Raw genomic sequence first — 18,000 nt, 5'->3', positions numbered from 1 at the left:
GTCGCCACGGTGCGGCGCTGTGGCCGTGGCCCGTCTCCCCCATTGCCGAGGGCAGGTGGGCAGCGTGCCCCGCAACCTAGCACTGGTGCGTCCCCCCCGCAGGCAGGACTGACGGGCCACACATGCAGCACAGCGTCGGAGTTAATGCAGCCAACACAGAGCGTTGATTCCCTTTGCTTTTCACAGGGTTTTAGGAGTGAATTGTAAGCCCTGTGTGATTTACTTGGAACGAGGCTCAGGAGGGACAGCGGGCTCTGGCGAGCTGCCATGTCTGCCCATCCTCAGGAGGCGCCTGTCAGGACTGTGTCAAAGCCTGCCACTGGCCCTGGGTGGCTAGGGACAGTGGGGTCCCCTTGAGCAAGGGGCTCCCTAGCTGGTATGTGACCAAACAGAGAAAGACGCCCGTGTCTCCCCCTCCTAGAGACTCTGTGCCTGGACACAAGCAGGCAGTGTTGAGGAGTCGGCCGGCCGGGAGGCAGGGGAGCCGTCGGTGTGGGAGAACACCCCGCTCCGCAGCGCCGACCCGGGCTTGTGCTGTGAGAGCCCCTTGGAGCCCGGCACCAGCCTGTTGGAGCCCCTCGCCCCTGATGCATGGATGCCTGCCATCATGGCACAGCTGGAGCCCGAGGACAGGCTGGGCTCCCTGGTGGTCCTGGAGGGCCCGCCGCAGTTCGGAACTGGCACAGAACATGGGCCGTGGAGACGGAAGAGACAGAGGAGCTGGCGCGGGTGGACAGAGCCGTGGGAAGTGTGTTCGTGGGGAGGCTCCCAGCCTGTTAGACCCCTCGATCTAACTGGGCCTGAATCCCAATTTCCTTCCGTCTTCTGCAACAGGTTAATCCTTGGAACAAGATGAGGTTATCAGGACATCTGAGTAAGTGTGGTTCCTTCTCTCATTCAAAACTTGGTCTGGGATTTTTATGTGGCCACTCTGAGCAACGTGTGTCCCCAGGAGCTGGAGCTGAGGGCCGCGGGGCACTCAGGCATGGACAGAGGAACGGCAGGGGGTGGGCACTTCTGCCGCCAGTTTCCCTCCCCCAGAGAGGTCTCCGCGCTGTTGGACTGACTTGTATAATGACAACTGTGTTCACAACAGAAATCCTTTCGCTCTCATGTCGAAAACACGCCGCACTCTGAAATGACCTGATTGTGCCTCGGGGACCTGAGGGAGAGGGAGCTCGGGTCACGGGCGGGGGTTGGGGGGCGGTGAGGGCCACATTCTCAGCACGTCTATCTGTGCCCGTGGCCTTTGGCTCTCAGCTGTGACGAGTGTCCCAAAAAAGCATTCTCAAGTGGGCAGGGACAAGCCCCTAACTGCAGAGCCTCCTCCTTGGCCCCTCCCCCCGCCCCCCCCCCCCCCCCATCGTCCCCAGCTGCAGACGCAGGCCGGAGAGACGTTCTGGAAACAACGATTCATGGCCTGAGACTCTGTAAAAGGACAAAGACGGCTGCTTCCCAGCCCCTTCTCTGTCCCAAGTCCCTGGAGTCACAGCGCAACTCTGTGAGCTTGCCAACGCAGGGGCCTGGGCGGAGCTAGCAACACTGTGGCCCGACACTGCCTAGCTGCTCCGGTGCCGGGGGCCAGATGTCCGGCGCACCCCGAGGGCTCGCTCACACCCCAGAATGGTGACTGGACCAAGGGGGACGGGCAGTGAGGCCCCGATCTAAGGGGCAACAGACACACACCCTCTCTGGCAGCCCCGACTTCCCACGTCCTGGCCTCTCAGTTCTCCCTCTTCCTCTCTGAGGCTCCGTCAGATGTCAGATGAGTGACAGACCATCCTGAACCCCCCCACTGGCCCCCGCCAGGCGGCCCTGTGGGACAGGACAGCCTTTCAGCCTCGTGCCAGCCCTGTGGGGCGGGGAGCAGGGACATAGTCTCACTAATGCTGACCCACGGGCCGTCCTGGACCTTTCTGGGAGGAGACCAGTCTCCAAAAGGGCTTAAAGGGGAAATAAACAGACAGTGGCTGAGCCAGGGCGCTGACAGTGCCGCCCCGGTCCCAGTCTAGACCCCGCCAAGGTCAAAGGAGAGGCCGCAGTGCCCCAGGGACATGCGCACACAGAAGGTCCACGCAGAGCTGCTCTGCGGGCCGACAGGGCAGCTTTTCCTGCAAACGCCCTCCACCCCGAGCAGGCCTGCTCCGTCCCGGGGGCTCCTGACCTCCATCCGCCTCTGTGCCCAAAGCCACCCTGCCGGGCAGGCGCCTTCCTCTTGTGGCCGAGGAGGCCCAGCCTCCTCCGCTTGGCCCTGCGTTCTGGGTCTTTCTTGGGAAAGCACCCAGGCAGCCCCTCAGCCCGGCCCGGCCTGGTCCTGACCTGACCCGCGGGCCGGGCCACTGCTGCCCCAGCCCTTGGACTCCCTGGAGGTCCCAGTGGCCGGGTGGGTGGCAGCGCTCGGGCCCAGGTGCCAACGTCAACAGTTGGAGCTGCTAGGGCTTCGCCGCCTTGTTTAGGCAGAGGGCGGGTCCCAGTAGGAATATTTTCACCTTAGAGGACCGGGAGGAGGCTCACAGAGCCCGCATGGGCCTGCTGACTGGCCGTACCCCAGCGTTTTCATCCGTGCACTTGGTCCTGTGGCCGGGGCAGGCCCCTCTGTCCCCAGGGGGCTCCACTGCCCTCGCAGGCCCCACCTGGCACCCGGGCTGCCTCTCAGAGTCCCCCCATGGGGCTGGCCTCCAGCCCAGAGCACGGCTTCCACGTCCCCTCTCCACCACGGCCAACACGGCGTCCCTGCAGGTGGCACACGTGGCCCGGATGGGGCTGGAGCTCGCGCATACCCTCCCCTGGATGGCCAGCCTTTCAGCAGCCCATCCTTGCATCCTCTCTAAATCAGAGTCAAGTTTCAGATGGGAAGTGTCCGCAGGCTTGGCCTGTCATCTCGGGGAGGAGGGGCCAGGGAGCAGCTGGGCGGGAGGTGCCGATGGCCGTGTCTTCCTTGGTGGCTGCCCCCTGCCTCAGCACGTCAGTGGGGAAGCTGGGCCAGCACGTGCAGGCCTCTCGCCCGAGTTAGACAGGATCCACTGGACCAGGGGGACAGCGCTGGGGTGCGAGGGGTCCCAGGAGGGCTGGTGCGGGCTCTGAGCCCGCAGACAGGAGCCCGCACGTGTCAGGTGCCGAAGGCAGGAGCACCTGGGAGCTCCGCCCACCCTCCTGAGGGTGCAAGCAGGAATGGGCACAGGGTTGGTGAACTGGAAGGGGCACTGGGCCTTGGCCCCTCCACCCTCACCCCTCAAGAACGGCCTGCGGCAGCTCCCTCAGGGGTCCTACTGGAGAGGCCCCTTTCAGTGGACGGCGGGGACTCAGCACTGCTGGGCTCTGGTCTGTGGGGGTCTGTGTGGGGGCCAGAGGATGACACAGCGAGTTACTTCCTTTCTCCGCCCCTCAGCCGGCCCTTCCCTTGTCCTGTCTGTCCCTGAAGCAGAGCTGGATGTGCAGCTCTCGCTACCACGACCCCAGCTTGTCATGGGCCCCAAGCAGGAGCGAAACCTAAGAAAGATGAGGGACGTCCAGGGGCCCTGGACTCCCTGTCACCTGCCATTAGCCCCCAGCGGACCTCTCGTCAGCCCTGGCTTTCCCCAGGTCATGTGAGGTTCAGTCATGCGTTGATGACCGGCCTGGGCAGCATCGCTCGTGGGTAAAAGTCCAGGAGCCACGTGGAAACGCACCTGCGTGTCAGCGCCTCAGTGCTGGGGTGACCCGTGACTTTGACACAAGGAATACAGCCCGCCCCGCTCCGAGTGTCTGTCACACTCGCGTACACCTCCATCCCAACACCGACCGGTGCCCGAAGCCTGAATAAAGGGCTTTAATCAGGGAGAGGAGGGCGCTCCCGAGTCTAACAGAGACCGGAAGAACCCTTCACTAGGTCTGAGCAGGGAGCCGCGTCCCGCCAAGGGTGCGCGTGGGGACCCGCTTGCACAGCTTACCCGTGCTGTCACCGTCACGGGGTGGCACTTTCCTGTCCGTGGAAGGGCCTCTCGGCGACGGGCCCTTGCTGTGGCGGGCGGGCCGGAGTCCTGTTTCATTACCCGAGACGCACTCAGCGCAGGCCCGCTTCTGTTCCGGTCATCCGGCAGGAGGGTTCAAAAACCTGACTCCTCAAACCGAGTCACTTCCTGAGTGCTTATTCCAGGTTTCTGTGCTTTCCAGGGTCAAGGTCGGCGCCTTCGAGAGGTCACAAAAGGAAAACGCCGTTCTTCTGGTTGGGGGTGGTCATTACTTCTGCTTATACAGACGTCCCCACGGTATTCTGATACGATACGCTGGTGGCGCTTTCTCTGCTTCGACGCCACAGGGTCACACGGCCCCCTGGCGTGTCCACAGCTTTTGTCCACACTGGGGTCGTCGGCAATGGGAAAGGTCATCACGGTGACAAATGACCGAGGCTGTTGTTGGGTGAACACTGGGCAGCACGTGAGCTGCTGGCCCCCCGCTGCAGGAGGGAGGCAGCAGACAGCCCGGGCCCAGCTCTGAGACTGTGACACCCCACCCACCTCCCCACCCTGCTCGGTGGCCCAGCACCTCACGCCTGTGCTGCGCACGCTCGAAAACTGCGCCGGGCCCTGTGGTTCCGAAGAGGTGCCAGCCTGCAGGCCAGTGCTCCCCAGGGCCCCACGACCCTCTGCTGCCCGGCAGGAAGTCCCGGCAGCTGCCACTGTGGTCCAGGGGTCGCACACGTGCGGACTGCAGCCATCGGAAGGAAAGGCACCACCTTTGCAACAGCTGGAAGCAGAGAACCTGATTTCTGGGTGGGGCCAGGCTCACCCCTGTGCCTCACTGGGCTGTGTTCAGTCTTAGCCCCTTGTGAGACCCTCCCTCCCTCCCAGTGACGTTCTAAGGCTGACGGGGGAATCGCAGGAGGAACACATTACTACAGGTCAGGGCCCGATGTGGAAACAATTCTCGCCGGTTCCCAGCCATTCTGCACCCTGACAGCTGGGAGGGCGAGCCCTGCTGCTGGGCAGGAGCCCTGCGTCTGTCCCTCGCCGCCCCCGGACTACAGGTCCCCGGGTTACCCACCCCACTGGGACATCTGAGCACTCACCATTTCTGGAAACTGTCCCGCTTCTTCTTGCCGCCATCTGGGATTAGCACCTTTAAGAAGCTCAGCTCTCCCAGACCCGAGCCCACGGTCTCCAGGCTCCGTGGCCATATCAAGGCCACCGCAGGCACGCGTCCCACCCTGGGAGCTGCTCTGGGTGCCAGGTGTCCCCCGGGAGGGGCTTCTGGAGTTAGTTGCCTGCTTTCGGTCTGAAGTTCTCACCTGAAGAGATGGCAGCAGCAGCATGAAGGTCACAGCTACCTGTGACGACCAGGCCGCCCTGAACCCTAAATAAAGAGCCTCCAAGTTCTGGAGGGAGAGGCCCGGTTGTAAGAGTCAGGAACCAGGCGGGCAGGCCCTAGTGACCTGGAGACACCGAGGGGGGACAGGAGCAGGCAGGAGGGCATCTCCACACCCCACAGCCACAGCCCCGAGTCAGCCTCCCTGAGCCCCTGCAGACAGTATGTCCTGTGTCCCAAGGGCCCCTAACGCACCATGGCAGCTTCTGACCCGTCTTACCCACACAAGGACCCTCCCCCGCTCTTCAGGGCCCAGCCCAGTGCCCCTGCCTGCAGCTTGAAAAGATGGGCAGGGCGGCGAGCCAGCCCCTGGCCCAGCACGGACCTGCACCCCAGGCTGGCGCCTCTGCTCTGCAGAGCAGAGCTGCTTAAACACCCAGGGGCCACTTCAGAGGGTACACGAGCACATCTGGTGCCCCTGCCGGGGAGAGTGGCGCCCTGACCCATGCGGCAGGTGGAGGGAGGACGCCCCCACTTCGCGTAAGTCGCAGAAGCAAACTCACCAGTTCCTCGTGAGGCAGGTTGCTGGTCAGAAGGGGGCGTCGGTGGCTGTGAGGTGGGGAAACAGGGCTCTTGCCACACCAAACACAGAATCCCACCGGCCCAGCAGGTTAGGGGTCCTGGGGGGGGTCCCAGAGCTCGGGTCCAAAGGTGCCAAGCCCCTCTGGAGACCTGACTGCGGTGCCAGAGCTGACCATCAGTTTTGTCCAACTTGACAGATGGAGGAATTGGAACCTGAAGACCCCACCTGGCCGCCGGGACAGTGAGGGGCACAGTGTGTGCATCGGCGGTCTTCGCTGGGGGTCTCTGCCTTCCTACCAGCGGTCCGGTTAAGCCCCATAGGTGAACGTACACCACAGCGCCCCACCCAAGAGATGCCATTGAGTGAAACACACAGTTTCCAGAAGCTTCCTGAGCATACAAACCACACCGGCCACTGGGGAGGCCCGCTGTTCGTGCCGCATGTGATGTGTCTGCCCTTTGCGGCTGCGATGGTAACCCTGGGGCTCACGACAACACAACGCCACCCACCCTTCCCCGGCCTCCCTCTGGCCTCCCGACACGTCCCCCAGCAGTGGCCGCTGCGGCTACTGCCTGTTCGGAAGCCGTGCTCAGAGGCCCCCGTTCAGAACGGTCTCTGCGATGGCGGCCCGTGTGCCGGGCACGTTAGCATGTGGAGGCACAAACGGTGATCATCAAATAGCGAGCCCTCAAGTAAAGTTAGGGTCGGCGTTACTCGCTCTAAGTTCTGGGGTCTGATACGTAACTTCCTGTTGGCTTCGAATGCTGAGTGGTGTTTTCTGTTAAGCACAGAGAAACGAAGGGTCCATTTTAATAAACATCCAGAGACCGAAGGGGGTGAAATCACAGACCATTTCCCCACAGCAGTGCTGACCTGGGCGCCGCGTGCCAGCCACCTGCTGTCCTGCGGACACTCTGCTCGGGGGGGGGCTTCCCCTCACATCCCACGTCCGGGAGTGTCTGTCCTGGGGCCCCCGCGTTGGTCCCTCACAACTACGGACCCCGTTTCCAGGTTAGCGTCTGATCTTGGGGTGACGATAACACAACTCACTCTTTTCTTATCTGAGAAATGAAACAATTCACCGGGACCAGAATGCCAGAGATCCCTTAAGTCACAGAGCTGTAACTCGACATCTTCAAAACAACTTCTCCACAAACAGGACAGCTAAAAACATCTCAGCAAAAGGCCCCCCGTGTCCTTACTGCAGACGGTACGACTCAGAGAGCAGCGTCTTGTTTTGAGGAAGTTTATTGTTACATTTTTGCAATAATAGATGAGGCACAGCTATCTCCTGCTTCTCCAATATCTCAATAAAAAATACAATAGTCAAGGGTAACAGTGAAATTAGGATAAAAAGTTACAAAGCTGAAGGTCTGAGAGACAAAAACGACTACAGTCTGCGTGTAGGAAAGGTGTGAACGGTTTAGTTCAGCCTTGCAGACAGCCCTCTTCTCCGGCTGTGACGAGTCCCAGAACTTAGAGCCAGCGCCACCGACACCTTCCTCCCAGGCCTGGGACCCGGACGCCCAGGCTCAGCGAAGGGGCCTTTGGGCCGCACCATCCTGCGTTCCAGGCAGCCCAACACAGTCATGGTCCCTTGTACGCACGTAAAAGCGAATGAGCAGACGTGGCAGGCTGGTTAAAGGCAGAGGCACTCGACAGGGCTGCCAGCAGGTGCGCGGACCAGGGGGTCAGCAGCCCCCGCCCCAGTCCACACTTCCAGGTTGGTGAGGAATGGCCAGAACCCTCACACACCCGACGAGACACAGCACAGGGACAGATGGGGCCGCCCCCACTGTCACCAAAAGCCAACGTGACCTCAGAGCCACCTTCCCTGGCGGCCCGGGGCTCCTCCCTCGGAGCCACGCGGTCGGCCCTGATTCCGGGGGTGGCCTCTCAGCTTGTGAGGAGCCACAGGAAGGAGCACAAAACAAGCAACTTCTTTCTGGCCAAGAAATCCAAAGCAGCTGAAACTCCCCAAACGCCGCCACTCAGCCCCGAGCGCCAGAGAGGAAGGGTCTCATGTTGTCTCCTCATCAAGCACACGGGGAAAACAAGGGTGCCTCAGAGGAGGCTGCCCCCCCTCTTCTGGGTTGGGCTTGCCTCGAGATTCTAGCGTATCTGGCCTGCTGACTCGGAGCCAAGAGAGGTGCCAGGGGATACAGGAGGGGAGCAGTGTGGCCTCAGGACAAGGGCCCCAGGAGGTGTGAGGCAACCACAGCGACATCCTGGGGCAGCCACAGAGGAAGGGCTTTCCCTTTTCTTTCAATGCCGAGGGAAGTCCCAGGCGCCGAGACAGGCTCTGCAGCAGAGCAGCTCCCAGCGGGGACCGTGGAATGCAGTGTCCTTGTACACGGAGTGGCGCAGGCAGGAAAGTGGGTGGCGAACTGGGTGCCACTGAGCAGCCCCGCCCCTGCCTGCAGCTCCTGCTCTCTAGGAGAGCCTCGGCCAACAGGGGCCTGTGCTGCATGGGCGCTAAAGCGGCAGGATCCCCGGGCCAGAGCCGGGATGGTAAGGAGGGCTGAGACAGGGGCAGTCTGCAGAAACTCGGGGTGCTGCGGGGCTTCCTGCAGGGCTGTGGCAGCAGTGCCCCAGCAGGTGCGTGAACACAGGCTGTGCTGGTGACTCTGCAGCTGTGGGGCCGAGAGGGCGGGAGCGCCGTGCTGAGCCCCGGCAGCCGACGGCAGGGATCACTGGGAGGGGACTCCTGAGATGGGAAAGTTGTCTGCGAGGCCAGTTGGTTTGTCTGTGCCAGTGGCTGGGGGAGGGCAGGGCGGATCCAGAGTAACAAGCACCGCAGTGCGCCCAGGGGGAGAGGGACAGGTCCCGTCCACAGACCTGGGCAAGGTGATAGGCAGGAGGGACAGCGCACGCTGGGGCAGTAAGGCAAGATCACACCTGTGGAGCCCCGCCCCACCCTCTGAGGCGGGCCCTGAACGTCACCTAAGGGCCTGCGCCAGGGGCTCCCAGGAAACAGGCACGGGAGCTTTAGAAGGCAACTTGCTCACTTTGGGAGGCGGCGCCCGAGACCCCCGGTGGGCGGGGGCGGGGCAGGCGCGGGACTGCGTGAGCAGCATCAGTGTGCACACGGCCTCCTACTAGCTACGGCAGCAGAGCTTTGGGGTTAGACCTGCAAGTTAGGGAGAGAGCCGTCTGCAAGGCCGGCTGGTCAGTGTTTTGTCGTCAGAGAGAGTGCGCACATGCTCGGTGACGCTGCGTCCGGCGGGAGCGACGCTTCTGCAAGGGAGAGCGTGCTGCGCGCCAGTCTGGCCGCCCCAGAGTGGCGTGCGGAGTCTCAGTAGTGTGCACCCCCAGGACTCAGTAGCTCGTCGCGGCCCCGCCCCCCGGCCGGGCGGCCTCACTGCAGCATGATGTCCTTCAGGTTCTCCTGCAGGATCGTGTCCTTCACCGCGTGGAACACGAAGCGGATGTTCTCCGTGTCGATGGCCGTGGTGAAGTGGTGGAAGAGCGGCTTGCTGCGGCTCCTGCGCCGGCGGTCGAAGCTCTGCACCAGGAAGCGCTGCACGTCCTCCAGCCGGTGTGGGTCGCCCTGGAAGTCGGGGAAGTGCTTCCTGATGCTCACGCCCTTCACCTTCTCCACCAGCAGGTCCGTCTTGTTGAGGAAGAGGATGATGGACACGTTGAAGAAGAGCTTGTTGTTGGCGATGGTCTCGAAGATGTTCATGGACTCCACCAGCCGGTTGGTGCGCCGGTCCTCCATGAGCACCTGGTCGTACTCGCTGGAGGACACCATGAACAGGATGGAGGTGATGCCGTCGAAGCACTGGAACCACTTCTGGCGCTGGGACCGCTGGCCGCCCACGTCCACCATCTTGAAGGGGATTTTCTTAATGACGAAGTCGTGCTCCACGATGCCCTTGGTGGCTTTCCGCGCCAGCAGGATGTCTTGCTTGCTAGGGGTGTAGTTCTGTAAGACACGGCAGGGGAAGTTTAGGGGGCCATTGAGAGAGGACGGGAAGAGGAGGCGGGAGGAGAGACTCAAACCGGTTCTGCGAGAAGTCAAACCAAACACGAAAAGCCACGCTGCTTTAGCAAGTTAGATGCACCTCGGGGCCGAAAGCAAAGGGGCAGAGGAGCTCACTTCAAAACGAAGGCCGGAGGACGCTTTCGGCATCTCACCGATGGGTCTCGATGGGAAACCTCACGCACTGTCTTCTCCACAGGAAACTAGCCATCTTTCTTTGCTTCTGCCCCACAGCTACCTTCTAATCCCCTAACTTCTCGAGCAAATCCACTCCAAAACCCTACCTTGAGGTAGTTTAGTTTAGGCCGTCAGGAGATTTAATGTTACCTGTGGGCCCGCCGGGCCCGCCAAGCCTGACCCCCGCGACCACCGCACGCTGCGCTCGGGCCGCAGTCTCCCCAAACCGCACAAGGTGATAGCGCCCCAGGACCAGCCCCACTTCGCAGGGCAGACAGGAGCCGGAGAAAGCTGCAACCACACTGTGGGACGGACGAGGAAGCCCGACAGGGGAGAGCCCGGTTACTTTAACAAGTGAAAGGAAAAGACAGACGGGAGAGAGAAACCCCCAGACTAAAAGCCACGTAAGTGGCATGGGCCAGCCGCCACCTGGGACTTGGTTCAAACTGCTGGGGTAAAGCAGCATCCGCGAGAAAGTGTCACCGAGACACCTGGGAAGTCCCCAAACCGGCTGGGGAGTGCTGGTACTAAGGAATTGCTGCCACTTCTTAGGAGCAATAGGGTATTGTGGGTTGGGCTTTTGGAGTCTCACCGTTCAGAGACAGGCTCTAAACCCACATTGCTACCCTACGCACCACACTCAACCAGGAGTAGCGCCTGCTCCAGTGTGGTGGGTAGGGTAATAATACGGGTGTAATAATTTAGTTAAAAAATTCTTTTTAAATGTACTTACTTTCAGAGAGAGAGGAAGGGAGAGAAACATCAACCTGTGATTGCCTCCCGTGCGCCCCCTACTGGGGACCTGGCCTCTGACCCAGGCATGTGCTCTGGGAACTGAACCAGCAACTCTTCAGTTCACAGGCCAGTGCTCATTCCACTGGGCCACACCAGCCAGGGCTCGTATATAGTTTTAATTTGAACATTTCACTTAAAATGTCCTATGGTGTGCTGGAGTGTGATACTGTTATGTTACAGAATTACAAGCTTATGATTTTGTAATAAAAGAGCGGGCGTTTTCTGTCCCAGAGCCTGTGTTATTGATGAAATCACAGGAGGACGGACTTGCCCCTGGGGGTGGGGGTGGGGCAGATGGGACGAGTCGGGCCACAGCGGTAACCGTCGGACCGGGGGTGTCAGTGTGTTCTCCGTATCTGTCCGTGTCTGAATTTTCCACACAGACAGACGGTTATAACATCCGGCCCCTGGGTGGGGACCGGGTGAAGGGACTCCACAGAAACGTCACTCCACGTGCTAATTAGCAGCGACTGAAGGTCTGTGACCAAGAACATGAGAGCCTCCCCCACAGGCTCCAGGAGACCCTTGCTCCCGAGCTTGCACTTCCCGCCGCCCCGCCCCAGCACGAAGTGAGGCCGTCACTCTTCAGGTCGCCTGGTGCACCAAACACGGCCCCTGTGCAGAGCAAAGCCCGAACCGCTGGAGCTGCTTCGGCGTGCTCACGGGCGCTTTCCAGCCCGATCGCGGAGCCCAGGATGGGGTGGTACTCACCAGCTGGCCGATCCGGTCCAGGTTGTCCAGGAAGTACTTCACTGACTCCCCCTGCCGGGAAGAGAAAACACCCACGACTCAGCCCGTGGCAGAGCCCTGATCTGGCGAACAGAAGAACTAAGACTGTACAGAGATATTAAAAAATAACACACTTTTTAAAGTTAAAGAATGTAGTTTCTCTAGCTGCGACCCCACGATTCAAGCTCAGGCTGGTTTTCAGAGTGCCCTGCTTCACTGCAGCGGCGTGGGGAGCGCCGGGCCTGTGGCTGGGCTGACGTCCCCCCGAGGACGGAGCCAGCCTGCTCCAGGGCGGGGACCACAGGCCGCGCTCGTGACGGCTCTGCTCTGACACAGATACAGACATCCCACCACACTCCACAGGCTGTCTCAGGTACAGAGATGGGTAAGGAAGGGGAGAGCCACCCTCCACAGGGGCTCCGGTGTCCCGGAACTCGCCCCCTCTCCCTCCATGAGTCTGTAGGACGGACCAGCTTCCTCCGGTTGGGACCTCCGTGGTGGAGTGATGCGTCTTTCTCCGTCCCCTACACACTCTGGGCCCAACGCCCACGGGTTGCCCCTGGCTGGAGCACAGTGTCGACACTCAGCCCTGTTTCAGGAAGTGCGGAGGCACCAAGTGCAGCGGCAGCCGCGGGGTAGAAGGGGCGCCCACAGGGCGTTCCAAGGCTGGCTCCTGCAGAGCCACCGGGCAGGTGGCCAGTGAACACTCACTGTGTCCCCACCCCCCGGGGCACGGCTCTCCGGGACGTCATGTGGCCTGCCCCGGACAGGGAGCCACTGGCGATGAGGGTCCGGGGCACTGCAGGCCCAGGCCCCCACAGGCAGCTCTGGCTTGCACCTTCTTGAAAGAGGAGGCAGGCGATGGAGAAGGGGCACCAGCTCCCGACTTGCCCTCCCCCCGTGTCCCAAACGGGGCAGCGGAGCAGAGCAAGGAGCACGCTTCCCCTGGTGAAGCAGCAGCCTCCCCGTTTCTGAGCAAAGGCCTTCTGGATGACTTAAGGGACAGCCACACACATTCCCCCCCAGAGCACAGAGCACGACAAGCAAATGGCGTCCCCCACGGCGCCGGGATGCTGCGCAGCGCCGTCTGCCGCAGAGGTGAGCACCGCGAGGGAAGGCACCCACAGCTTCAGGAAGAAAGAAGGCCCCCTGCCCCGTGCCCAGTCTCATCCCCACCAGAGCTCCTGGGTTCTCGCTTTGTCTGCACATCCGGCCTCCCCCAAGGGAGACAGGAAACAGCCGGTGGGGGAGCAACTGCATGGTGACCTGACACCCCCCTGCTGGGGCACCCCGCTCCCTCACCTCCTGCTGCCTCGCGCGCATCGGGGCTGTGGGAGAACCCCTCGAGTTCCCCGCGTGGGTGCCCTTGGGGCTGTCACACCCACCCCAGCACGGCAGCACTGGCCCTCAGTCTCACCACGTTAACTGCTCACCAAAGAGAAAACGCCAACATTAGTCGGAGAATAAAATGACGTTCATGCCGTCCAGGGTACCATCCAAAGGACTCGCTGCGCGGAGAGCCAGGAAAGCGGCTCTGACCAGAGAGGGAAGCAGAGTCAGGCCCCAATCCGAACGGCCTGGATGTGGAATTACTAGACAAAGACTTCAAAGAGGCCGTATAATGGAGCTCAATCGGGCAGTAACCTGCTTACACCGAACAGAGACAAAGCATCCTAGCAGAGAAACAGAAAACACAAGGAGAGCCGCAGGGAAATGTCAGAACTAGTGTGCAGAGTAGCTACAATGAGAAGCCGAGAGGAAGGACTCCATACCAGACTGCAGACGGCACGGGAACGAGCCAGTGAACTCTGAACTCAGAGTGACAGAACCGATCCAATCCCCTGCGGGAAAGAAAGCTCAGTGAGTGAAGACAACAACCGGGCCATCTGTGCCGTGACTTCGCAAAGTCACCCGGACACCTTAACTGGAAAGCAATGGCAGACAACAGGGAGACTCAGACCGAAAGAACGCGGTTTTATAAAAAGCAGAGAACTTTGCAAATTTGGTTAAAAGACGTACATTTACAGATTTCAAGAAGCTCCACAGTCCCAAACGTAACAAATACGGCGGAATCACACTCAGGATGCTGGACAGCGCACTTCCAGGTAGCCCACAGGCCAAGAGGGAATCGCCCTTGCCTGGTCCGACCTGCGGCTCTCGTCCTCACGTCAGAGAGAGAGCTGAGCCGACTGAAAATCAGCAGCTCCCCTCAGATCCATCAGAGGACCGATGTTACCGGGCAACTGTGCCTGCCCCCCCCCCCCCCCGCCCCCAACAGGCCAGGCGCACCCGGAGAACTACAGCTTGTCAGGAATGAAAGACGTGGCCGCAGCCAGCAACTGACATGTCATGTCCAGCCTTCAGCAGAAAATCACAAGTCACGCCAAAGGGCAAAAACCAGTGTGAGGAGACCAAGCGAGCATCGGCACCGGACTCGGACAGGGCAGAGGTTGGGGAACGACAGATCGGAACTCTAAAAGAATTATGATTACTATGCTAAGGACTCGAATGGGAAAGTGGCTACCATGCAAGGACAGATGGGTGATGTAAGCAGAGGTGGACGCTCCAAGAATCAAATGCAAATGCCGGAAACCAAGGAGCACAGGTAGCTGCCTGGACTTGCACTTGGCACCTGCAGTGAGTGTGTGGCAGTGGGGGGAGCAGTCTTGTGGGACTGAGCCCCTAGCCGGGGGCGTCTCCAGCAGACGGGGTCAGATCAAGACAACCTGCAGGGCCCCCAGCTGTGGCCTGGAGAAGCCGAGGACTGAGCCCCGCACACCTGGTCCCAGGAGAGCTCTGTGTGAGGACGGGACTGTGCTTCTCCACGCAAGTTACCCAGCGGTATCCAAGAAGGGTAATATATCAACAGAACAGAAGACGGAAACCATTTTAACAAAATGGTTTTTAACAGATGCAGAAAAAACGTTGGATGAAAGTCAGCATCCGTTCACGGTTGAAAACTGTCGCCGGCTGTATCAAAGGCACTTGCTCATCAACAGTGATGGAGTACCGAGTGTCGTCACCGGAAGCCTGGGTCCAAGGCGAGACACCCACTTTAACCGCTTCCAGTCCGCACTGAAGGAGGGCCTAGCAGCATGCAGAGGCAAACCCGTGCGCGGGCAAGCAAACAAAGGGCATAAGGGTCACACCGTGGGTGGCACGTGAAACCCGGGGGGGTCTGTAGGGAAGCCCATGGCAGGGCCGGGGAGTGAGGCCGGCACGTCCACAGGACACGAGGTGCACGTACCAGACCCCGTGCGCTCTATACACTGGAAGGGAGCAACCGGACAGACCATCTGGAAAAGCCTGCTCCTCTGAGCTCCGAGAAACACAAAACAGCGAGGGGAAACATCTTTTCTTGCACCTGTCTCCCCACTCCCCTCGGGGGCTCATCGGGTGCGATGACAGCCAGCATCAGAGCCGGCACGGGTGCACGCAGCTCTGAGCGCTTCCTCGGGCCTGTAGGTTTGTGTAACCCCCACCCCTCGCAAGGGAGAGAGGGCAGAGACAACCGCTGCCAAGGTCTCTCCCAGCCGCCCCTTCGCAGTCACACCCTTCCCTCCTCGCCCACCCCTCACCCCGTACGGCCATCTCCACAGCTCACAGCCACCGCTCTGCTTCGTCCGTGTAGACCTGCCCTTTCTAGCACTCGGGAGCCATGGCGCACATGTTTTGTGCGGACACAGTTTTCATTTCTCTGGGATGAGCGGCCAGGTGCAGGGCTGCTCTCCAGGGCCGGTCCCACCCACCCGTGTGTATCTCTGCTGCCGCCACCGTCTTGAGGGCTGAAGCTCAATGGTAAGTCGGCGGTGAGCCCGCCCCCTTTATCCTCGTTTTCAGAATGGCGGTGGCAGGTCTAGTGAAATTCCAGTGAATTTTAGAATAATGACACTCACAAAGGGTCTTGCTGGGATTGTAACAGGAACTGCATGACGCCCGCATCGCAGCGTGGGGGCCGGCCCCTAACCCAGGGACATGGTGTGTCTCCGCGTGTGCTCAGACCCCCGTGACTTCTTTAACGAGTGTCTTGTCGTTTCTATCACGCAGACCCAAGCACGGTTTGCTAAATGGAGACCAAAGCGTTCCCCGCTCTGGGGCGCAACTGCGAGTGGTTTTGCGTCTCAGACTTCTCTGCGCTCGTCGCCAGCACGCACAAACGAAACCGACTGCTTGCGTGCTGGTCTTGCGTAACCCTGTGACCTCGCTGCGCTGGCTTACTAGCCCCTGGTAGCTTCTGTCTTCTGGCAGTAGGGTCTTTTCTGACTTGTGTGCTTCCACTTCCTTCTTGTATTTCTTGCCTTCTTGCACTAGTTGAAACAGAACTTTTTACAAGTGAAGACATGTCGTATTTATGAATTTTGAAAGATTCAGTGTTGCTAAGATGTCAATTCTCCCCAAACTGACCAACAGATTCAGTAAAACCCCAGTTAGAATCCTGGCAGGCACAGTTTTGGTAAGAACTGACAAGCTCCTTTTTAAAACATATTTAAAAAAATGACGGAATAACTTAAACAATGTTATAAAAGAAAAATATTTGTACAATGCCTGATTTCAAGACTTGCTATACAGTAAGCATCAGAGAGAATTTGGTGCTGGTGAAAGAAGAGGCATATGGGCCCTGACCGGTGTGGCTCAGTGGACTGAGCACCGGTCTTCTAACCTAAGGGTTGTAGGTTCGATTCCCAGTCATGGCATGTGTCTCGGTGTGGGGGCTGGGTCCCTCCATAGTGGGCGCCGTGCAAGAGGCAACCGCACAGTGATGTTTCTCTCCCTCTCTGTCTCTTTCCCTCCCCGCCTCTAAAAATAAATAAAATCTTAAAAAAAAGAAAAAAAAGAAGAGGAGGCATATGGGTAACCAGACAGAAATGAGAGTCCAGGAAGAGAGCCACATGGAGGTGGCAGACTGATTTTGGCAAAAGTTGTAACTCAAGGCGGAGAGGAACGCCTTTTCAATAAACGGTGATCTGTCTGGGAAAAAGCAAGCACAAAGGTCCGATCACCATGCACGAAAATTAGCTCAGAAAAGGTCTTAGACCGTGTGTAAAAGTGGAACTATAGACTTAGGAACAAACACAGGTGGAAATCCCGGTGACCTTGGGGTGGGAACCGACTTCTGTGCGGGCTGACCTTAGTGATGGGTGACCTCCATAAACTGCCTGCCCGGGTGGGATGGGCCAAGGCCAGGACGGGACCAGCCTCCCCCCCACCCTCACTCCCCCAGGCACCCGGACCCTTTCAGAGCGGTGCCCTCCTGCAGGCCTGCGACTAAGGCCACAGGGAGTGGCGGGGGTCCTGGCCAGCAACCAGCAAAATAAAAGGGGTCCCAGTCAAACAGTGCAGGGAAGTGAGTTCTACGAGGACAGGTGAGCCCACGGACCCCTGGACCTCAGCCTGGGGAGACCCTGAGGCAGGCCGAGGCTCTGCGGGGGGCCGGGACTCCTGACCAGTGCCCACCGTGGGCAGTGCATCTGTTTACCCACCTACACTGTGATCACCTGTTACGCAGCAGAACTAACACATTTTTAAGGCAAAACCCCACAAACCATAAAACTTCAGCTTCACATGGGCACCCTGAGCTCCAGCAGCCTTGTGCTTGGTGGGCGCTGCAGGCCACCGGGTGGTGGACGTGCACTCTCTCAAAGCTGACTCGGCACTGCTTCCTGTGCTTGCTCTGCTGACGGAGAGTGCGGTCCCGGCCCATCAGGAAACGCCTGTCCCCACACCAGAGTGGCAGTAGTGAGGGTGGTCCCCTTCACCTCCCCCCAAACAGAGCTGCCTGATTTAACGCCCGACAGGAGCACCCGAAGCCACGCTGAGGACTGAAAATTCACTCGCTAGGGCCGCAGTCCTGGGCTAACTCAGAATGGGGGAGGGGAGCCAGATGCTGGCTTCTTCGGGCTCTGCAGGGAAGACCCTGTATTCTCTTAAGTTGTTGCAGTAAAACAAAAAACCTCCCCCCGCTCAGACACCACCTCCCCAGCTATCAGCACATAACACGTTAGCCACTAACACGAGAGAACAAGACGAGACGAGCTCGCACAAGTGACACTGTCAGTGTGAGGCCGCCGCCCCAGAGAACTCCGGCAGCACAATCTTCAGAGCTGAGGCCAGAAACCACCGCGCTGCCCCTGAGGTTGGTGGGCAGACACGCGGCTGGCAGCGCGACAACAGAACGCCGGCGGGGCAGGCGGTGGGTGGGTGGAGGGCAAGGAAGCAGTGCCATGCGGCTCACACGGCAACTCTCCAGGTTGGAGTGCCACCTCTGCACCCTCCTCCTCGACACGAAGTCACTGCTGTGCGCCCGGCACCACCCCAGTGCTGTTCCCATGTCGACTCGGCCAACCTTCAAAGGGAAAGCGCCATCTCTCCACCTTTCCACCACTCTCCTCCAGCCCCTCCCACCACCAGGCTGCTTTACCACGTGACCATGGACACGCAACAGTGGCAG

General features: G+C 60.0%; 1 protein-coding gene across 1 annotated transcript in view; it reads right to left on the bottom strand.

The window, feature by feature from the left end:
• Positions 1–7,098: 7,098 nt before the first annotated feature.
• GNA12 (G protein subunit alpha 12) overlaps positions 7,099–18,000 on the bottom strand; it is a 56,394-nt gene continuing 45,492 nt past the window's right edge. The window contains exons 3-4 of the mRNA XM_024576822.3: positions 11,535–11,585; positions 7,099–9,794 (exon numbers count right to left, since the gene is read on the bottom strand). Coding sequence (XP_024432590.2) covers positions 9,225–9,794; positions 11,535–11,585 — 621 coding nt within the window. The 3' untranslated portion in view covers positions 7,099–9,224. The remainder of the gene's footprint in view (positions 9,795–11,534; positions 11,586–18,000) is intronic.

The sequence above is a fragment of the Desmodus rotundus genome, chromosome 6, assembly GCF_022682495.2.
Source record: "Desmodus rotundus isolate HL8 chromosome 6, HLdesRot8A.1, whole genome shotgun sequence".
In the NCBI taxonomy this organism is placed as follows: Eukaryota; Metazoa; Chordata; class Mammalia; order Chiroptera; family Phyllostomidae; genus Desmodus; species Desmodus rotundus.
This window is presented reverse-complemented; position numbering and strand designations above follow the sequence as displayed.